Source organism: Mastigoproctus giganteus, chromosome 10 (assembly GCF_048544385.1).
Source record: "Mastigoproctus giganteus isolate SK-2022 chromosome 10, ASM4854438v1, whole genome shotgun sequence".
NCBI classification, from domain to species: domain Eukaryota; kingdom Metazoa; phylum Arthropoda; class Arachnida; order Uropygi; family Thelyphonidae; genus Mastigoproctus; species Mastigoproctus giganteus.
This window is the reverse complement of record NC_143584.1, coordinates 138,259,817-138,284,105: the sequence shown is the minus strand read 5'-3', so window position 1 is coordinate 138,284,105 and position 24,289 is coordinate 138,259,817. Positions and strand designations below refer to the sequence as shown.

At 40.3% G+C, this 24,289-nt stretch overlaps 1 protein-coding gene across 1 annotated transcript in view; it reads left to right on the top strand.

The window, feature by feature from the left end:
• The window catches only part of LOC150079311 (PDF receptor-like), a 133,947-nt gene that overhangs the window by 40,401 nt on the left and 69,257 nt on the right, over positions 1–24,289 (top strand). The window contains exons 3-5 of the mRNA XM_090383028.1: positions 532–635; positions 13,218–13,380; positions 18,642–18,795. Of these exons, the coding sequence (XP_090239154.1) occupies positions 532–635; positions 13,218–13,380; positions 18,642–18,795 (421 nt within the window). The remainder of the gene's footprint in view (positions 1–531; positions 636–13,217; positions 13,381–18,641; positions 18,796–24,289) is intronic.

Below are 24,289 nucleotides of genomic sequence, written 5' to 3'. Positions count from 1 at the left end.
AAAGCAGAAGGAACTGGAAAGTTGCTGGAGAGGCCTTCATACTGCATTGAATTGAAAATGGCTGATGATGATGAATGATAAATAGTGACATAAATAATGACTGCTGTGATACGCATTTCCTACGCATGCGCAGAGCCCTCGTGGGCAGCACAATTGGTAGGATCGTCGTCCACCCCACACACACAGAGTTCGAGTCCCACCGATGATCAAAGGAATGTTTATGGGGCTTTTTCACAAAGTGGCTGAGTTAGTCGGTCTCAGGCGATAGCAGCATTGTTTTCTCCCGGAAACTCGGGTTTTTCGTCCAGAAAACAGAAAATCGACCTCAAATAAACACACGCAATTTACAGACAATATACACGGAGCAATATGGCCTTAGTCGCTGATGATCCTAAAACCCTACCACAACAACAATGGATGCGCAGTCCTACTTGAAATATTGAAGAAATATCAACATGACTTGTTTTATCCGGAGTTACTAGTGTACGGAGCATACTTATTATAAAGTTAATGTCTCATTTCTCTTTGCAGCGGAAGATTCAGATTGCCAAAGTAACCAGAATTATTGAAGTAGTGGGGCTTAGTTTATCACTGGTGACGTTAATAACATCCTTGGTGATATTTGCCTATTTCACGTGAGTAATTTATTTATGTATACATTTTTAGTAAAATAACATAACTCGAAGTGTGAAATTGTATCACAAAGTATTACAAAAAAAAAAAAGAATTCGTAAAAAACTACATATGCAGAATACCATTCCATCATTACTTTTCCAATTTCCAAGGGAAATGGCATTTCTATGCTCGCGGATTGAGCACAATGTCATTTGAATGGAGAGCGATATTTCTGAATAAATTCAGACCCGCAAATTTTCACAAAGAATGTAGACCTTAACAGAAATTCATAAACTCAGAATAAAAATTGTTGGGGGTTCTTAAACTGACTGTTTTGCGCTCGAGGGAAGGAACCTTGTTATTGGTTGTTATTTTATTTTTTTTTTTTTTTAGGAACATTAGCAACTAAGGCCATGTTGCTCTGGGAATATGCGGTGGTCATTCCCTGACCTTTCCGCATTCTCCCTATTTGGTGGTGACTGGCTCGAACCCCGGTCTAATCAAGAACCCTCCGGTTACAACTGCATCGCAATGGAAGAGAGGGTAAAAGAGGAGGCGGTGTAATGATTCTTTTCAAGAAAGGATTCTCAGTAGTCAAAGAACTCGAGGCGCAATCGGAAAATTTCGAGGCTATCAATGCCACTTTTGGTACGGAAACGAGGAGATTGCAATTATGCGTAATATACCTACCACCGGAGCACACTAAAGAAAACAGAGCCGAGCTTACGTGGCTCACCTCAAATCTGAGTACGAACACAGACACAATCATAATGGGGGACCTAAATATGCCACTACCAAAACATCGGGAGGCAAAAAGCGAGTTGGACGATACAATGAAAGCTTTAAACATGATCCAATTGAAAACACCAGCAACAAGAGAAACTCAGTGCCTAGATCTCACATACTACAATACCCCAGATATAAAGTTGAGGAATAGCTACATGAAATTCACTTCGGATCACCAACCACTCACGTGTGAAGCCACTTTAAGAAGAATCCGGGACATCCGTCAAACTGAACCGCATCCAAAAAATAATACAAAGATAATTTTCTCATCAAAATATATTAAAAGTGACGTCATTCTGAAACATCTGATGGCATATAATTGGCAAAACCTATACCTTTTGGGTACTGATGATGTCTTATCAGCGCTCTCACAATCACTCATGAATATGGCTGAAGGAGCATCTAAGGAAATAAAATTATCAGACAGGGCAAAGCCCTGGTTCAACTCACAGTTGAAAGTAATCTTCAAAAATAAGCAAAAATTGTTCAGGAAATGGAAAAGAACTGGGCATCCAGAGGACCACACCCGGTACAAACATGAAAGAGCACGTTTCATGAAGGGGAAGAAACGGGCACACATAGATATGGCTAAAGCAAAACTAAAAAAAGGCAAAAGAATTGTCAGCAAAAAATGCCTCGCGCATAAAATGACTGAGACATCCTTTAGGGAATGGACCGAAGCCACTTTCGGAACACCCCTCAAGGAAAACCAAATTGACAGCGAAGCAAACAGTAACAGGATACAAGATGTAATCAAGGGGTTTAAGGAATCTAACAATAGTAATCGGATTGTCACTAACAATGAACATCTAAAGGAAATCGGTATCAGCAGAGACAATTTAAAAAGTGAAATCAACAGCCTCCCAAATAAAGCAACAATTGGGCCAGATAATTTCCCACTATTTAGATCAAAATCTGTAGCTGTTACATCATCGATGTACTACTACACATATTCCAGAGAATTTTGATGGAGAAGCACTTCCCGAAGCTGTGGAAAAGCTATTTTGTAAAACCTATCCCCAAAATAAAAAACCCAAAATCTGTAAAAGACTTCAGACCAATCGCTATCGGATGCTCTTTGCAAAAAATCTTTGAAAAAAAACAGACTGCCCATTATCGAGCATTGCTTTAAGCACAGGCCACAATACCTGCACTCAGTACTTCCACAGAGATAGACCATCACCAACCTCATGGGGACACTGCTAAGGATCCAGCAAGCACTAAACAGCAAAGAGCAGGTGGACGTAGTCTTTTTAGATGTGGCAGCCGCGTATGATAACATATCCATGCCAGCTCTCATAGTCATTCTGCGGGACTACTTTCACATTACAGGAAATGCCCTCCATTTATGAAAGAGCACTCTTCGGCGCAGACAAATTGCGGTGACAAACGAAAACATGTGCGCAACGTATGAGGTTGATAAAGGTGTCCCGCAAGGCGGAGTCTTGTCTGCCACACTTTTTGCCATAGCCCTTGAACCCTTCTTAGCCCAGAATAAGAAGCACTTCATCACATACGCCGATGATATAAATTTTTTTATTACCTCAGGAGATCAGAAATCAGCTGACTACCACAACCAAGTGGCTAATACTAAAATAAAAGAACCTCAAGAGTATCTAGATTGTATCGGGCTGCAGTTGAATGAAAAAAAGACGGCACAAATGACTTTCACAAATAAAATAAAGCCAAACAAAATGGAAATATTTGTGAACGGCATCCTCGTCCAAAAGGCACAGTCACACGTTGATCTTGGACTCAAGTGGGAGGAAGGCCTGACCTTCCGCCCGCACTTCGCACACATCCGTAACAAAACATACGCGGCGCTTTGGGCAACCAGGCAGGAGCTCACCGGTATTAAAGACTCCGGTCTGATGAAGCAATACATCAATAGATGTGTTACTCCTATTCCCCTATACGCGGCACAAATCTGGTCTTCAGCTCCCGAATGCAGTATCAAAGCCTTTCTAGGACTCGAATACTGGCTCTTTTTTTTTTTTTTTTTGATTTGGTAGTTGTTGGCGCATCGGCTTCTGTGGCCATATTGCACCTCCCAAGGTTTTTGCAGTACTTTGATCCAAGCCCGAGGCGGGAATCGAACCCGCGACCTTTGGGTTGCCGGGCAGGTACTTTACCCACTCGGCATACTGGCTCTTGAGATGGCTGAACAGAATTTCAGCTAAGCCTTTTACCATCTCAAGAACTATACTATACTCCAATTTAGAGGTCACACCCTGGAGACAAATAATCACCTCAAGAAACATAATGACCCTCGCTCAGCTTTTAACGGGATGACTGGATGCACCGAAAGCCCGAGAGTGGATAATAATACCCGGCGAAAAACCAAGACGAGTTGCAGATAAGGAACCACAACTGAAAGCGGCATTTACACAGTTGGATAGCCTCGGAAGATTCTTTCCAGCAAACACCATCCAGCTATTTAACAACCTCAACATCAATCCTGAAAAGCTCTGCAATTGCAAATCCTACAGAAAGGAAGTTCTCGGAAACTCTTACTTGCAAATACAGATGTAAGGATACAGTTTCAGCACCTTGTTCGGCCAGGCACGAGCCACTGGGCTTTAGGAAACCCGACCTCATCAAGAAATAGGTGTCAGGATTGTCCTACCTACACAACTCTAATCCCCACAGAAGAAGACGACGAAACTCCCACTTGTGTGGGTGTTAAAGCAGAAGGTATGCTTCAATTGTCATGGTATTATGTTCTTACCAGTTTACAGTAGTAAAAGCCTTTGCGAGTAATTAATAACTCAAATATTCTATATTCCAGATAAAGTGTACTTGTAAATCAGATATTATGTATTTCATGTATTTTATAATTGTAACATAGATGTATCTTTTGTAACATAGATGTATCTTTTGTAACATAGTTGTATATGTATGATCACCCTCTAGCCAGTGGCTGTAACCGGGTGTTCTCCTAAAAGAAATAAATTGATAATAATAATAAGCGTGTGCTACGCGCTGCTGCTCCTTCCCACATGGCTACGGAGGCGCCAAGGAACCTTGAATGACACTTCTTATAGGCACCCATGACCCAACTTTTGAGGAGCCTGCTTCTACTCTTTTTCCTGGGGTGTCTGTCCAGATTCCCAGTTTCGCTCTGATGCTCTATATCAGTCACTCTTCCTGTAATTAAAAAAAATTAAATTTTCTGTTTATACTCCGGGACGACCAAACGGTCAGAGGAGTTCACAAGATAGACAGAATACAAGAAACAGTACCGTATTCAGCAGTCACGGGCTTGAACTCCGGTCACTCAAGGCACGTGTACTTATGCACCCGCGCGCCTGACATCTTATAATGGAAAGACGCCTCACCCTAACTTTCAAAATGACCACTGGAATAATCTCGGAGCCAAACATATGGGAACTGTGCAGCTGGAGGATCCCTCAACCCGGACTGAGATCAGCTCCAACCCTTATAGCCAACCATAACAGACTAGCCCTTAGCGACCGCTTTCTACCCAAGCAGATGCTTATCACAGTCCAAGCAATCAAAGGCGACCTCTACAAATTTGTCAAGGATCGCAAATACCGGAGGGAGATCCTTGATGACCTAAATTCAACCAGGCAAACTGCACAGTAATGTCGCAGTATAATAAATTTAAAAAGGATGTCTGTATAATATTGTATATAATGTCAAAAAATGCTGTATAACATTTTTATGAATATTGTGAATAATTTAACTGAAACGTATTATATTGTTGGCCCTGGGGGATGAAGCCGAACTTCGATGTGGGCCCCGTCCTCAAGGCCTTTGTACACCAGCCAATGTGAAGGCCCCTGGCATTCCTGCCGTGAAGGGTAAATTGTATACATCCTTTGTACAATAAAGATTATATATATAAAACTAGGCTACGGCGGCCTTAATCTTTTCTTGTTTTTGTTCTGAAACTGAAAAAGCTCTTTAACTGACAACGTATCCTAAAATTTTTCAAAGAGCCATTAATCAACAGACTGGGCTTTAGGAAACCCGACCTCATCAAGAAATAGGTGTCAGGATTGTCCTACCTACACAACTCTAATCCCCACAGAAGAAGACTTGGCCCACTACTGTGGAATATTGTCTTGGACACCTTTCTTAACATCGATCTCAATGAAGTACAAGCTCAGGCATTTGCGGACGACCTCATTCTGACGATACAGGCAAACTCAAGAGCTGCGTTAGAGGTCCTCGCAAATCGGGCCCTGACCACTCTCCAAGAATGGGCAAACCGAAATCAACTCAAAATATCCTCCACAAAAACAAACTCCATCCTACTAAAGGGACGCCTTGATCTTAGGCGGCCTCCGCAAATAAAAATTGGGCAGGAAACAATCAAATTCTCCAACCAACTGAAATACCTAGGCGTGATATTGGACCAAAAACTATCATTTCAGGACCATCTGAAATATCTCCGTAAAAAAATAAGACGCTACGCAGCCATGGTTGCCAGGGTCACGCGTAAAGAATGGGGCTTAAAAAAGCGAGTCCTCAAACTGTTCTACAAAGCTATCTTCACTCCGATCGTCACCTACGCATCCGGTGCATGGTTTCAAAAAACTACAACAGCAGTAAACAGACGTATCACGGACCAAATTCACAGATCCATCCTCCTAACCATCACTCGGGCTTGCCGCACGGTGAGCACCCACGCCCTGCAAGTGCTCGCAGGCACTCTCCCGCTGGACCTAGAAATCATACAACGCGGCCTACTATACTACCTAGACAAAGGCACCCCACAGACTTTTCTGGGGTTCACTATTGACCTAACCAGCAACAGAAATGTGGAAAAGAAGAGGATACAAACTCACCTGCAGCAGGCATGGCAGGAAAGGTGGAGCAACTCTCAAAAGGGAGAGATCACAAAGAAATTTCTACCCAATATTGAACAAAACTACCCAACCTCACCCAACTGGTTCTCCCCAGGTCTACAAGCAACGTACCTCTTAACTGGACACGGAGCTATTAATGCCAAACTGTCTCTACTTGGGATTCAGGTTGATCCAACTTGCACTTGCGGGGGGCTGGAGAGCTGGCAGCACCTAATGTATGACTGCAGGCTCTATGAAGACCTACGTGGTGTTTTACTCACCAGAATCCACTACTTACCACAGGGACAAGAACATCACCTCCTAGACACAAAGGAGGAGTATCAAGCCTTCTCGGATTATGCACAGGCACTGTTCACGAGGAGGAGGACGAGGAGAAACCAAATGGCCGCAGCCCACAACCCACTACCATTATAACCAAAGAACATCTGTTCTTCAGCTCACCGGGCTCCCTTGCCTGGTGCCTTTCCACCCCCTCCCCTGCGCCGGTGGTGGGACAGTCCCCCCCGGCGCCCCCTACTTTCTCCTGGTGAGGCATGGGCATGCCTCACTGACTTCTGGGGTTGCCTACTCTATCATCCCCATATTTCTGCCTTAACCCCCCCAGCCTTCAGTCTCCCACCCACTCTATCTTTATGCTAGCGAATGTCCCACACACTAAAACTTAATTATGTCAAAATTCCCGTTCGCCCATTCTTTCGGCCTTTATTATGCAAGCATTATCCCCCTCACCTAACGATCATCAAACCGACGATGATGGATATATGTTTCTGTCTGTACGTACGTGCATATAAAAGAGCGCGCGCGTTTTTTTTTTTTTTTTAGGTCCTAGCCTCTGAAATCTCAGGAAATTAGGTGGCAGGACCTGCCAGAGTGAAACTAAAACTACTGGGTTCCTGGTCTGCCTCCACGGGGCGAAGGTGGGGCAACGTTGGGCCTCAGCAGGGGTCCAGCGGCTAAACGACCAGATGAACAACGGTACACGACATCACACAGATACAAAGCCCACACACTTTTAAATCTCTGGCATTTCCCAGTGAACTGGTACACCCACAATGAAAGCAACACGGAGATGGGGGAAACCCCTGGTGCCGTCTGACACTAAATACACCTTACACCACCTAATCAACAGACACTCAAGAGCCACCCTTCACACGGGATGAACTACAACAAATGGCAACCCAGATAAGAAACAATAAATGTCCAGGCCTGGACTACTTAGAACCCGAAATTATTAAGAAGACCGTGGAGATCGTTCCAGACCTCCTCTTACACCTATATAACAGCTGCTTGGCTAAGGGCATCTTCCCCAAAAAATGGAAGACAGCAAAGGTAAAATTAATCGCCAAAAATTCGAACAAACCACCCCACCTGCCAAACTCCTATCGGCCAATAGCCCTACTGCCGGTTGCAAGCAAACTGCTAGAAAGACTACTCTGCACAAGGATAAATCAGCATTACCAGGCAGAGAAACTCACAGAGACATCGCAATACGGATTCAAGCAGGGTTCGTCTACTGTGGAAGCCTTGCGTAGCCTATCGGAATCAGCAGCAAACTGCAATAATAAATATCTTCTAGTCATCTCCGCGTTGACTTCGCTGGGACGTTCGACACCATTTGGAGGCCGAGCGTACTGGCAAGACTAAGGCAGGCACAAGTGCCGATCAACTTATACTCCATAATTAGGTCATATCTCTCCGAGAGACGCATCATCGTGGAAGCACCTTATGGTAGAGTGAATCGTGATGTCCGCAGGCGCTGTCCCCAGGGTTCTGTTCTGGGGCCGCTCCTGTGAAATATGGTTCTGGACGGGTTCTTGGCTTTGCACCTCGGTGATGTGCGCTCCCAGGCCTTTGCTGATGATTTGGTCCTCACCATTGCTGCAGATAGCAGGGCCCAGCTAGAGGAAAAGGCCAATCAGGCAATGCTGATATTGCAAAACTGGACCAGAACCCACTGCCTGACGATATCAACAACAAAGACGTCCTCCTTCCTGCTAAAAGGCAAGCTTGATATACGTAGACCGCCACAAATAAAGGTGGGACCTACCACAATAAAATTAGTGACCCAGTTAAAATATTTAGGGGTTATACTGGATGGTAATCTTACCTTTAAACACCATCTAACTTATATCAGAGCCAAAATTAAAAGATACTCTGGATTGGTGGCTAGGATCGCCAGGCGAGACTTGGAGTAAAACCAACGCACCCTGTCATTGTTTTATAAAACAACCTTACTACCGATCATCACTTACGCCTCAGCAATATGGTTTCCCAAAACAGCAACTGTAGTAAACCGACGCATCCTTGATGCAACGCAAAGAACCATCCTACTGACAGTTACACGTGCTTGTAGGACAACCAGTACCCACGCACTGCAGGCCTTGGCCGGAGCTCTCCCCCTTGACTTAGAGATCACGCGCAGGGGAATGAACTACCACATAGAAAGGAATACCTTGTACATACCATGGCTATACTGTGGACGTTAATGCACCACAAAAAAATGAAAAGACAAGACTGCAAAAACACCTGATGCAAGTTTCGCAGGAGCGCTGGGCCAACTCAAATAAGGGAAATATCACCAGGAAATTCATTCCGAACATCGACAGGATGTACCCCAGTCCCTCAACTTGGTTTCAACCTGGCTTATACACCACCTATTTATTGACTGGTCACGGAGCCTTTAAAGCCAAGCTGGCAGCGCTGGGGATTGAGGAGGATCCGAGTTGTGCCTGTGGGGAGCTTGAGTGCTGGGAGCACATTATGTATGATTGCACCCATTATGAGGACCTCAGGTGTAGACTGATCACTGCAATACACTACCTCCCCAAGAACTTGGAATTACATCTATTGGACTCACTAGAGGAATACAGGGAGCTAAAGGAATATGCCCAAAAACTATTTGGTAGGCGTAAAACACTGATAGCCATCTACAGAAGAAGATAAAAATAAAAAAATAATAAAATAAAATAAATAAATAAATAAAAAGAGACACAGAACACGCGTGGAGAGGACTCAAGGAGAACCTCCCTCAGGAACCTGATCACTACTAACCATCTAAAACCAGCGATCGCAAGAATAACCCCATGGAGATGCGGAACTTCCCATGATGAAGAGAACCACAGCCATTGCTAACAGACTAACAACGGACCTGACCAGTGTTCATAGCTGAGGACAAATCTGGATACCAAACGCTACCAATGACAGAGAAGACCGATGAAGACAGAGAAACTCCAAGTTGCTGCCTCAACGGAGCCATATTGGCTCAAGGCTCTGCACTCTCTTGTGCAATGCAATTCTTTTACTCCCAACACCCGGCAGGGGAGGGAGGTGACGGCTTGCTGTCTCCTCTCTTTCCTGCCACACCATTCCTTCCCTCTGGTGGGGCATGGGCATGCCTCACTGAATAATTGGGGGTCACCTACCCTATCGCTTCTCTTCTTCCTATTTCACCCCCCAGCCTTCACTCTCCCCTCCTAGCACTTTCTCTTGCACAGTGTATAGCCCTACACGTCCAAATTTAAAACACACCAAAAAAAAAATTTCGCCCAACCTTTTAGGCACTTCAGAAACAGGCCTTCAGCGTCAAACCCCATATTAGCGCTTTAATGTAAGTGAATTAAAATCAACCGCGGTCGTTCCAATTTTATTTTAGGTCCTAGCCACTAAAATCCCAGGAAAGTAAGTGGCAGGACCTGCCAGAGTACAATTGACTCAATGGTAACCCCGGCTAGCCTCCACGTGGCGAGGTATGGGCAACGTCGGGTCCCATTAGGGGCCTGGCGGCCAATAAGCCGGATAAACAATGGGCACAACATATAACACTACTCATGACCCACACACTTCTAAATCTCTGGCTTTGACAGGGTACTGTCACCGATACATAGAACATTCGCGGAGATGGGAGACATCCCAGGAGCCGCTAGACCCTCAATATACCTCATACCTCATAACTATTCCCATGTGACATGGTTGGAAATTATCATTCTGTAAGGTGAAATCGTCCCATACTGCATCTACATAGGATCGCTGACTGTACTGCACTTACATACGGTATTTTTTAAAATAAATTCAGTTTAGGTTGTTTTGGTCACATGTCGTAATTGATGCAGCCAGATGAGTAGTATAGTAAGCCTTTATCTAAAAGACTATCTAAACTCATCTTTATCTGAAAGGAGAAAATTACAATCCATATACAAAAATCACAGAGCGGGCATTACTAGCACTTGGGGCGCCTCCGTAGCCAGGTGGGAAGGAGCAGCAGTGCGTAGCACACACTTCTTGATTAGACCGGGGTTCGAGCCTGTCACCACCAAATACGGAGGATGCTGAAAGGTCAGGGAATGACCACCGCATATCCCGGAGCAATATGGCTTTAGTTGCTAATGCTCCTTAAAGAAAAAAAAAAAAAAAAACTAGCACTTGGGATATCAAGAAGCGCGGATGCTAATAATGCCCACTGGTGGTTGACAGTACTCTATGCTCCTGAACAGAGTGCAAAGTAGGCGGTTCGAGAGTAACAATGTCTCCAAAAGCATTCCAAGCATGTTCTACAGGATTGTGGACAAGCAGTCTTCCTTGATGTAGTTCGGAATTATCGTTTTGTAAGATGAGAAAAAAAAAAAAAAAAAAAAAGGTAAACAGCGGCCATTATCAATCCACTGAAGGATGGAAGCCTCCTCAACAATTCATGCTAAGGGAAATGGACCATAATCTGCCACGCTGGTCCAGTGTGGGTTGGCAGATCGACCGACCATATTTAGCAGTTAGGGGCTTGAACCCCGGTCTACTCAAAGGGTGTGTGCTACTGCATTCCCGCTCTGACCACTCGACTACACAGGCCGTCCTGTAAGATGAAGTCATCCCCTAATGCACATGCATAAGGTCTCATAGGGCACACAAGAGATATCAGGGATGTCACCTCTATGCCTCATTGCAGTCATTATGCCCCCTAAAAGCACGCACAAGTCGGTACTTCCACCAGAAAAGCTATTGGTCCAAACCATTATACTATCTCCGTAGGTGTTTCTCTCAATGGTGTTATCCGAGGAATACAGTGGCCCTGGTTCCCTCGAGAGTAAATCAAGACTCAGCATTGGCTAAATCAGCATTTCCAAAACAGTGTTCCATGAGATGTGCACAAGTGTTCAGTGAAAAATCGTAATTAATAATTAGAAAAATAAAATAAATAAATTTCGCATATTTGTAGTGAACACCGCTTTTGTATCATTATAATTTTTAATTTTTTTTTTTTTCTGTATTAATATACTGGCATAAACTAATAATCAGATAGACCGCAGAACACTTTATTTTGGCAGGCTTTGCATAGAAAAGTATGCGTAGAGGTAATGACAAAAGTAGCAATGTAGTGATCTAATATGCCATTCGTAATTCGTATGCGATTTAGCCTGAAGTACAAGGGTTGAAGGAGAGAGGAAAGCGAACCGATATAACTAAACTCACTTCCTTGTAAAAACCCTTGCTCAGGAGTGGTCCAATGGTGATCTCCAAACTGGCCCAGTTGCGTAGAGAAGTGCCCTCTGCAAGGAAAACATTTCAGAGGGCCAGGGCATCCTGGTCAGCTGCCGAAGTTGAAGCCCTCAGAAATGTCTATAGAACGTTAAGGAACCAATATACAGCCCTTATCCGGTCTAGGAAAAGACATTCTGGGAGAATCTGGGCACCACAGCAGGAAACACTTGTCCTTGGGAGTGTTGTATATCGGATCACTACAAATAAATTCCCCAGAGGAGATGTCATTAACTCTACCATGACCCCACAAGGAACTATGACAACCACCTGTAATTTATCTCGCAAATGTCGACAAATCTAAGACTCACTGACTTCGCTGTACAGGAATTTGATAATGATGCACTCTTGTACAAATTTCGGGAAGTGTGTGTCGGTCATGCTAATTCACTCCACCATTTGCAGATGTCCATGGTCATCGGTGACCATGCACAACTGCAATCATTTCGATCCCACTCGATGTTTCGTGGTGCCCCTAATTATGTCGGATTATTTTCTATTATAACTTAACAGTTTACATCAGTAAATTATTTTTTCAGGAAAATTTTGAGCCACCTTTGTATTTTCGCTACCTAACAGCGGCAGAAATAGGAAGTTATTTGTAATCTAAATACTTGTTTACATGACCAAATTCGCATTCAGCCAGAAATTGACCATGGAATAAACTTCCACCTAGTGTTATAGAAGTGGTTAATCTTAAAAAAAAAAATTTATATGTGTGTAAACAATTATTTTAGGTGATGCTGTATAAGCTTTGCTTCCTTGAATCATATTGCCAATTCTAATAGCATCAGATCCTGTAGAGCAACAAAACAAAAACATTGTTAAAATGTGAGAATGAAATGAGTTAAATAATTAATGCAAATATGTATAAATATCTACTTCATTTAATTTAAACCAAATTGTATTTTTGGTCTGGTTGTCTTAGAAACGTACGTGTATGTGTGTGTTTTAAAATTCACAAGGCTCTTGGTTCAATTAATTCAGTACTACATTGAAATAAAAAAAAATAATAATAAAATAAAAAAGCACCAAAAACCTTTCCTTCGTTCCTTCGACCTCTGATCAGATTCTTTTTCCTGCAAGTTTTGCTCACCTGGTCCTTAATTTCTGAGTACAACTAGAAAATTCACCGCTGCCGTTATCAAGCATTACAATTTTTACAATATACGATTTTAAGATAATTTTTTTTTTTTAATTACAGATATCATAGAAAATAAATATTATTTATCTCGATTTAATTAGTCGGCTTACCTTGTTTTTATAAATAATATGAATACGTGCAAAATAGTTATTTTGCAACGTATATCAATATCAGTACGTGTATGTACAAGTGTGTATGTTCAGTTGCGTTAGAAATGTTATCAACATCCGCCATTAACTCAAGATGAAATTTTTTCATTTCTAACTTCGTAAGACGACATCTTTCAAAGATATTTGATTTTCTATTTTCAGGTCTTTACGCAACAAGCGCACACAAATCCACAAGAATTTGTTCTTAGCTATGTTTATTCAGGTGATTATTCGTCTCGTGTTGTACATTGATCAATGGCTGGCTAGAGAGAGTTTAGACAGTGCTGTGATGAGGCACGGAATTCATGTCAGCATAGAAAAGACGGTAAATCCCATCTACTTGAAACTTTGTTATTAAATTCATTAAAAAATAATCTGAATTTCAGTTTATTGCATCAATCTCTTCAGGCGAAATTTATTATAAATTATTATTACAGATTTAATTACTTTAATTTATTAATTGCAAAAATATTCTTCTATTTTAAATGTTAAAAAAATAAAAATAAAAAATCGCATATCATTCTTGGGGCCCACATCTGGTGAGTATGGGATTGGCACACCCAGGGTCCTGAGCTGGATATCATCATTCATCTCTTTCTTTGTGATTCATTCTCTCTCTCTCTCTCTCTCTCTCTCTCTCTCTCTCTCTCTCTCTCTCTCTCTCTCTCTCTCTCTCAGGGGGTAACTCAATTTTTGGTTTGGTGCAGCAAAAGCCTCAGGCTTCCTTGCACCATATGGCTAATTATAATAACTCATTTTTCCGTGACATCCTTTTTTTTTTTTTTTTTTTATCCAAGCGCAATGGGTTTCATAATGCTCACGGTTTTGCAAGGATTTTCTTACACACCACTATGATAAAATATATATATTGTTTTTTTTAGCTACATCTGACCTCTCACTACCGCTAGTTGTTTTTACTCCTCTGAATTTCAGTTTATTGCATGACGGTTGAACTACACATACAAAGCGCTGCCCTGAAAATCTTTGTAAGATTTATAAACTAAAGGGAAATTAAAATTTGAACTCTTTATATACACAAACATTTTCGCAAGCTTCTATATCGCAAACTTGGTGGTTCCTTATGACAGAGAGGGAAATTGCCTACAAAAATCCCGTCGAGCTGTTTTAGACAATGGGTATTGAGGTAATGTCCCATCATGAATACACAGTCCACTATGCTGAATGTAAATCCCTCGAATTTATGTGGCCTTACCGCATTATAAACAATTTTCTTTTTGAGAAAGCCAGCTATGAATTGGAATTTATCTTCAATAGAGAAAATATAAAATTATAAATAAAGAAACTTAAGTGAGAAAATAAAGAAAACTGTGTTTTTCCAGTCGTCCCATATCATGTCATAGTCTGTAACTGATTCTGTTACTTCAGTATTTATAAATGCTGATGTACAACTTGAAGGTTTCTTCGATCTATAGCTATATTAAACAGAAAAAAACTGTACTGAGGATGCTATCGAGAATCTAACGTTTTCCCAACATGATTTTTCAGCACACATCCGAATAAGGAATAGAAGAGATCCAAATATACACCAGAGAAAGGCGATATAGATTCTCGAAAGCTTCGAAATTACATTTTACCTATAGTAATAGGGTGGAACCACATCCAGGTTTTCAATAATATTTGCTTTGATTTTGAACTACAAAGGGCCTTTCTGTAGAAAATATAATTTTACAGGATATCGCATAATAGTCAAATATTTTTCCAGGAGCTCTATGGCAGAGACGGATATCACAAAAACGAATGAAATAATGCTTAATGATAACCCCAGAAAAACCCGAAATGTCAACAACGCTATAGTAGATATGTTTAAGATAATAAATAACACACAAAAATGAATCATGTGTTCTAAAAGAAAGTGTCATAACTGTCAGTTTAGTCTCAGAATATCAGTGGGATGAGGTGAAATTTTGAATAAAAGCATGCCAAATGTCCGACTACGACGCTGACTACTGAAATGAAGCACAAAGCCATCAACTTGCTATCACAACTTAGTCGTCCCAAATTGGGGCTGTCATTAAAACGAATATTCTGCAGATATCTAATTATTTTTTCAATAAATGTGCGTTTTGTTTAAGATTGCGAGTTTCTCAATACTTTTTTTGAGATGATCTTGCAAAGCTAAGTTCCCTCTCAAAATAAAAAAGAAAAAAAAAAAGATGTTCTACGTGGTGTGCTCTGTACAGGTAAAATTCCACATTCAAAAATACGTCTTTTTTTACTCTTTCTCAGCCTATCTCTATTTAAATGTGTGATTATAAATAATGTACATCGATTTTGGGATAAAAGTCACTTGAAATATCTAGTTTTTGATAATTATTTACCCCAGAAGAAAATATACAGTAATCACGAAACATCACACTTAAAAATTAAGAAATTCTGTACGGAAGTGGAAGCTTATTAAACTCTAACAACGACATTAATGATTTTTTAATAACTGAGAGCAAAGTGGAGGAGAAGTTGTTGAAGGTAAACATAAGAAAGGCACCTGGGGTCGATGGGATCTATCCAGTTATATTAAAGGAGGCGGCAAAGGAAGTAAGCAAACCCTTAGCCACAATTATGAGGGAGTACTTGGACTCAGGTGAGGTCCCCACGGGACTGGAGATGTGCAAATGTATCTCCAATTTACAAAGGGTGATCAAAGGGTGACAAAAGTAATTACAAACCTGTTAGTTTCTCTGTTCCAGAGAAAATATGGAGTCAGTGGTTAAAAAAGCATAACAAGATCATCTAGACAAGACTGCAGTAATAATTCAGACACAGCATGGGTTTGTTAAGGGGAAGAATCGTCTCACCAATTTCATTGGATACTATGATGTAGTTACAAAGGAACTGGATGCAAAAAATTATTTTGATATCATATACTTGGATTTCAGGAAACTTTTGATACTGCTGCACATAGAAGATTACTGTACAAACTGGTGCAGTATGGCGTTAAGGGAAAGAAGCCACAATGGATAAAAGGGTGGTTGAGTGGGAGAAGACAGAGTGGTAATCGATGGACACCGCTCTTCGTGGAATAATATTATTAAGGGAGTTCCCCAGGGTTCGGTGTTGAGCTCATCAATATTATCAATGATATTGATGGTGTATCAGGCTTAATATCCAAGTTTCCACATGATACAAAAGTTTGCAGGGTTGTTAATGACAGTATACTACTGCAATAGGATCTAGAAAAGTTGGGCAGATGGGCTGAGAAGTGAAAACTGAAGTTTAACATTGATAAACGCGAAGTACTGCATATGGGTAGAAGTAGCTCCAGAGAAACGTACCAATAGTGTGGTACTACACTCAGGGTGGTAGAGAATGAAAAAGACCTGGGGGTAATTGCGCAGTCAGATATGAAGTTTTCTGAGCAGTGTAGACAGGCGCCAGAGTAGGTCATGGGGCATTGTCAACTTGAGTAATGCGCACAGGTCTAGAGGCCTCATTTTAGGAAGGATGTACAGTTGCTAGAACGAGTACAGAAAAGTGCAACAAGATTGGTGAGGAGAATGAAGGGGTACTCTTCCAAGAAATGCTTAAGTTTTGCAAACTGCGGCGTCTAGAGACTAAACACAAGCGAGGTGATTTGATTGAAGTGTATGAGGCCTTGAATGGGTTGAGCAGGCTCAATGCTGATGGGATTCTACCTCTTGCTCAGATTACGAACCTGAAGAGCCATAATTTCAAACTGAGGAAAGACAGTTATAGAATAATGTTCGGGAATTTGACTTTAGCTAGCAGGTAGTTGATTGCTCGAACAAACTTCCATCTTTCGTTGTGGAAGTTGATAACTTAAATAAATTCAAGGAAGAAGTGGACAAACTTTTAGAGTGAATGGTTGGGTGAAATGGCTTCTTTTTTTTTTTTTTTTTTGGCTTATGCTGTATAAGCTTGCTTTCTTGCATCTTATGCCTCTACTAATGCTAAATTTCATTAAGTTCCAAATTCTCTGTTCGCAATAAAGTTTCAAATTTTTCATACTTGTAAATAGCTTCATAAGGTTCAAACCTGTTGTAATGATAAAGTTATAAAATAACAGTCTTCATCCTCCTTGCTACTACAGTCATACGGGGACGAATTACTGTATGCAACCAAACTGAGTATAATTCGTCATGTCATCGACTAGACTCGGAACTTTTCCACCCGGTGTGGGGAGGACGGCGATTCTACCAACTGTGCTACCAACGAGGGCCCAATGACTCGTTACATGATGAGGCCGAAACCTGGGGAAAAAGATCTTACCCCTGAAGGCTAGCGGACAAACATGGGATCTGAATACTTTCCCCAGTTTAATTCGCTTAATCCGGCATCCAAAGAAATGTATCCAACTGGAAATAATGACCTTTCATCTATCAGTTCTAGGATACAGAAAGTAGAAGCACCAAATCAAAATTACCCTACTTTTTTAATATTTCACTCTTTCACCAACGAGTCTCTAAATAATATCTCCATTCAGCGATACCTGGAGAATGCAGCAGGCTCACCAAAAATGGTACGACGACTTAAATCCGGAGACCTCTTGGTGGAAACACTCAATCAGAAACATGCTACCACATTCTGAAACTCTCATCTTTCTGTGGAGTAAATATACAAGTTACACCACACGCGAAGCTAAAGGTGTCATTACGGAATGGGACCTAATGAACGTCACAAAAGACTTGTTCAAGAATTAAGTGATCAGCAGGTAAGGCAAGCTAAAACGCATTCTGATAAAGAAAAATGGCATTCTAGTACCCACAAGAAACATTATCATCCTTAACTTTAACAAAGTAATTCTACCAAGCTCAGTGAAAGCTGGCTATAAATTGCCGAGTACATCCTTATACTGCATTCCTAACCCAATAAGATGCTATAAATGCCCAAAATACGGTAACTCCAAAAAAGCAAGCCGTTGAGTACCAGTCCGCCCAAGACATGGATCCACAGAGCACAATCAAACAGAATGCCCATCAGAAATAATGAAATGGCCAAACTGCAATGCAAATCATGCAGCATTATCTAGATCGTGAGAATGCTGGAAGATTGAGAAAAAAATCCAGAAATTTAAAGTAGAGAACAAAACTTATCAAGAAGATTTGAATATATTTATTTCTAATACATGTATTACTTATCATTCATTTCATGCGTATACTTCCGTTCTTCCTATTGCCCACCATCTCAAGCATTTTTATAACAATGCTTTTAAGACAAACCTGATATATTTAATTTCCAAGAATTGCAAATTATTATCTGACCCAATTTATATGACCTCTTGAAAGAGAGGATAAATTTCAAAAGGAACGCCTCATGATCGGCAGTTTGAAATTTGAAATGTCAATTACAGTATAATCAACATATTTATATTTTTTTACTATCCTTGGTTAACTGATGGACGGTAGTATCGTATTAAGTAATTTATGTTTCCATACAACTTCGAGGCTTCACGAAAAGTAAACTGCGAGTAAATCACTAAAGAAACAAAGAGAAAATGTATTGACCGGGAAACCCTAGCAATGTAATGTTTTTTTTACCCTTTGTTATTGTGATAGTCATCCACAATTTTGAGGGGTTAATGGATTTCATTTATCTCTTTACCAACAATAGCCGATCCTATGTGAGATGTTCTACGTACTGCTGGAGTATTCTGGGACAGCCGTATTCACGTGGATGCTACTCGAAGGGATCTATTTACACACAAGTATCGTCATTGTCTTCCCCCGAGAGATCAAGTTTATCCACTTCTACATAGTAGGATGGGGTAAGTGATACCAATTTAGGTAAAAATTGTAATTAGGAGCGACGCCATTGCCGCAAAAAATTCATGTACAAAATGTCGTATAAGATTTAAATATGAATTTACAGCGATTCAAAATAGCATTAAAGAAATTTCTTAAGAGAGGTATAATAAAAATAACCTTACTTTGACGCAAAGATTTAAAATTTACAGTAAACAACAAATATGAAATACACATGATTAACCAGTACGCTCTGTATTTCTTACATCTTGGAAGCTAGTCAAATTAATAAATTTAGTATTGAATATACTGCAGTGAGCAACGTACTGGTGGTGAACGTATGTTAACAATGTTAAGTCGAACAAAGAATTTATTGCACATTACAGCAAGCATGCTCAAAGAATTCTTTGGTTATAGGGTTGCCAGTGTCTGGTTTTGACCCACACAGTCCGGTATTTAAGCTTACTATTCAGTAAAAAAATTAAGCAAATACCGGACATAATAAATGTCAGGTATTTTTAATTACGCAAGTTTAATTATCATTTTATATGTCTTTTAGTTTAATTTTAATTACATTCAGTTTTCATTATAGTTATTTTTCAAGTTTCAATAAATTTTGAAGCTATTGTTTCTGTTTAGGCAGAACTGTTCTTTAATCATTATTATTGTTACAAAATCCAGAATAATAGACTTTAACTGCTTCAGTGAAATTTCAAATTTCTATGAACAGATGAACATAAGCTTCTTCACTGAATCTGTATGAAGTAACAGTTTGTTTTTTTTTTCTAATATACCTCTCAATTGTTTTATGTAAAAGAATGTTTTCTCCAAAAAAAAAAAAAAAAAAAAAATGAGAAGCTTGGCAATAAAATTTAAATTATAACTTGCAGATCATAAATTTTCAGAATTTTAATTTAATTTAAATTAATAAATAAATTTTTAATTTAGTTCCATTATATTTTAGATTAGTATTTCTTAGAGTAATCAATTGCTCCGTTGAAGCTTATTCAGCACGCTACATTGCTGGCTGCGACTTTTTTGGAGCAGTATAGGTTCGATTCCCATCAACGGCCGGGGGAATTTTTATAGTCTTCTTCAATCGAGGACGTAGTTAGCGAATCTCAGATGGAGTGAGTAGTGTACCCCGCGTAAGTTATTCCGGGTTTTTCGGCCAGCACAACATACAAATCGACCAGCAAACACACTCTTCGATAGACATAATAAACTGTTATGAGTGTACGCTTGGGGCCGTTAATATCAATATTTATTTATCTCTATTAATCTACCTCCTTCCAGTGAGAACATTTTTTTGCGCCAAACTTTCCTCACGTGTATCCGGCATTTTTATAGAAACTATCCAGAAAGCATATCTACTTTGAAGTAACTGATGCGAATACGCAAAAAGGCAAGGTTGCAGATAAAAAAAAAAACGGGAAGCTGCGGATATATGAAACCGACTGCCCACTGTTGTTTCTGTCGTAGTCAGCTGGCAACCTTAATTGTATAGGCCTAAATCAAATTTACCTGCGCTTGTAGCTACTATTGTAGTTAAAAACGTTGTTTCCAGGGCTCGATAACCATTCCTATCCGAAATTGAAGAATACTTCCCACCAGAGGCGAAAAACTTGTAGGATTTTTCTTGTACTTGAACTTTCTAGAACTTGCACGACCTTTTTTAGTTTTAAGGGCAATTTAGTAGTAAGGGCAAATGATGCAAGGAAACGAACTTTTTCTGCATTAGCCAAAAATAAATAAACATTCTCCCTCCCACCAGAGTTTCGTGAAGCGAGGCTATCTCATTCTTCTCAAAATTCGTTTTTCATTATTCCACAACCCTTCATCTAATAACTGAAGAGAGTAAAAAAAACCATTCAGGATACATACATACATATGGCATTCGATTGGTATAACAGGCCCAACTTTTAAGGAAGCCAGTCACCCACGTTGGTCAACATGTCTTTGAAAGATATGGGTAATTACATCACTCTTACTGAACATCTGAAGTTTAAAAAGTTTCGATAACTTTTCTCGTGCAGTACCAAATAAGAATACGTGAGCAGTAAAGGTTCAACAATCGAGCTCGAGCGAGATGGTTCGTTCGTCAGTTTATTTTAGTACAGAAAGAATACTATTTCAGTGTGTGTGCGTACGAGAGTGGTTCAAAAAGTTTGTATTGTACTCATACAGGAAAGCCGTATAATTATGGTTCCCATTTTATTTCCCGATACAGTTCCCGGCCGCTGCAATGCACTTCTCCCACCGATGCTCTGGTGCCTTAATCCCACTGTAAAAACAATAAAAAAATTAAAAACCTTTTACCTTGGTTCTCCAACCACGCACCCACAGCTGCGACCATCTCAGAGTGGGAGGCATATCTTTTCCCACAGACGTTATCCTTCAGCTGGAGGAACAAAAAAAAATTACTAAGGGCAACAAGAATAGAGTGGGTGCTGAAGCAATTGAAATCCTGAAATCTGTATGGCAGTCATCTCAATCTAGTAGGGGGGTGACTGGGTGCATTGTCGTGAAGGAGAAAGACACTGAACACTATTGTCGTGAAGGATTTGACGCTCACTGAACACTATTGCCGTGAAGGATTTGAACTCACTGAACACTATTGCCGTGAAGGAGAAAGATACATTGTCGCAATTTTCCAAGCGGCTTTTCCTTGATGGCATCATGAAGTTGCCTTATGATGTTGCGGTAGTATGCACTAGTAACAGTGGTGCCCTTTTCCAGGTAGCCAATCATGATGATGCTTGCATCCCAAAAAAAAAAATTGATGCCATCACCATGCCAGCTGACGGAGCAACACGGAACTTCTTGGAGAAGGAGAAGATGGACGTTTCCACATTTAACATTGTTTTTTAGTCTCTGGGTCAAAGTGATGGACCCATGTTTCATCCATTGTAACAATCCAGGACAAGAAATTTCGTGGATCCTCACGAAGCATGTTCAAGTCAGTGATGCACATTCGCTTGCTGCATGCCATTTGTCAACATTCGTGGGAATCATCCAGCACTGACTTTTTCATCTTCAAGGATTTCGCCAGGATTTAATCAACAGTACGAACTGAAATACCTACAGACTCGGCTATACACCTAATAGTCATTCGGCTGTCTTGCATCACTAGGTCATGCACACGGTTGGTATAATCCTGGCGAAATCTTTGAAGATGAAAAAGAATTCAGCTCTTTTCCACCCCATACTGGGTGGAAAAGAGCTGAATTCTAATCCGTCAATGACGCCAGGAATTTTTATGGGTCCTTTTCACAAAGTGCGGCTAAGTTAGTAAGTCTCAGGCGAGAGTAGCATAATTTTTTTCTCACTGAAACTTGGGATTTTTCGTCCAGAAAACAGAAAAATCGACTACAGAACACATGCAATTTACAGACATTATATACGGCGCAAAATAGCCTAAGTTGCTGATATGCCTAAAATCCTAGAACAACCAACCAACGAGCACGCGATTAGTGTGGAGGGTTGTCCAGAACGATCTGCATCTTCGCAAAGGTATCAGCACGAATCTTCTGCGGGGATATTCCTTCCAAAGGCAGGTATTTTATCATCGCCCGTAATTCTTTTTGTTCCATTTCGAAAATTTTCTACTCCTTAGTTCACAAAATCACCTGCATAAAAGGACTGGATCTATTAAACTCAGATCTGGTACAGTGATGTACAAGAAGATGTACTACATGCTGAAAAAATACTGTACAATCATATTTTCATTAGAAGTAGTTTGGAATACGAATTTTTTGAACGCCCCTCATATTCGTGTGTTCAAGTATAAATTGAAAAAAGTTAGAAAATAAGGCAATTATTATCCCCTAACAAATGTTACTGTTGGATCAGCCAAAGTCCGTCAATGAAAGTACCACTGCCTAATGAATAGGAGGATAATTTTTACCTCTTTCCTATTGATTTCAGAGGAGAATGATTATCTATAGGAAAGAGATAAGTCTGGATTTGCAGTCGACAACTAATGCATTATGAAAATGAGAAATAGTAGTTATTTAGATGTGAATGATTTCAATAATAACTTAATGAACCGAATTGTTACACGAAGTGTCAACAGGTATGAGGCAACAAGTACCCATCCAGGCGTTCTTTTAAGCTCACCTATGAACATAATCTACAACTTAGTGTAAGATCTTAAATTTTCTATATTCACATATTTTCCTCTTGTTACGAAAGATTGTTTCAGATTAAGATTATTTATTTTCATCGTCTCCTCCACTGAAGTGTACATGATACCACAGTACCACACTTAAAGTATACGGAGAAGACAACGACAAATGAAGTTCCAATGATTGTTAATCATCAACGTCATAATTTACTAAAAAGCTTTTATTTGCTAAATAGCTTTAAATTCTACCTCTGCATCTCCCGACTTCGAGCATCGTCTTCTCTGAAACCTCCATTACTCGTGACCTTCATCCCGCCATCACTTATGTGGTCTAACTCTGATCCTCTTTCCTCCCGCCTTCAATTCAAAAGCATTTCTTATTGGTGGCGCCCATACATTACTAAAATCTGCGATAAAAAAGCTTGTGAAAATGTTCGCGGAGACTGAATGTGAATGTTGCGAGTCGTGTTCGCGAATAGACTGCTGTAATTCCCACCTGTAAGCAACATTTTCGAACACGCTTCGCCGTGTTCGAAAATGTTGTGATCACATTCAACATTTTTGTGACAAATTAAGGACCGTCAAAGAATGACGAATTTTACTTGAGAATATCATGTCATTAGCGTTCTTGTAGTCTACGTTGTACATTTAAAAAGTATAAATAAAATACTTTTAAATATGATTGTAATATAACTGATCTATAAGAACTTCTTGCAAATATTATTCCCTTCTACAGTAGTCTTATCAGAGTGTTAAGTAGTAAACTTCAATTAATAGTTATATGTGCTTATGTTGCTTTCTGAATATCCTAATACCATCAGTTAATAAAAGAGGACAATTTATCATTTCATCCTTCACGAGCATTCCCGCACTAATACATGTTCGTTAAGTAAAGGAATGGGGGATGGGGGAAGAAATACATCTAGTACAGACGTGTCATCCAAACCACATAAAATGCATGACAGCTATTCTCTTCCAATATAGTAACTGATGATGAATCACCAGTTCCTAGAGCTGGCATTACTTCTATACGAACGTTGAGAGTGCTTTACTATTTAAAACATGAAAGGGCATGATGTCACTCGTGGGTAGCACAGTTGGTTGGATCGCCGTCCTCCCACACTAGGTGGAAAAGACCAGAGTTCGAATCTCGTCGATGACGGAGGAATTTTTATGGGCCTTTTTCACAACGTGGCTGAGTTAGTCTCAGGCGAGGGAAGCATGGTTTTTCTCCTGGAAATTCTAGTTTTTCGTCCAACAAAACAGAAAATCGGAGCAATATGGCCTTATTCGCCGATGCTCCTAAAACCGTACTACAATAACAGCAAAAACAGCTTCATGTTACTGAAGATCTGAGGATAGAGCCCCAGCCCCCAAGTCAACAAACTGTA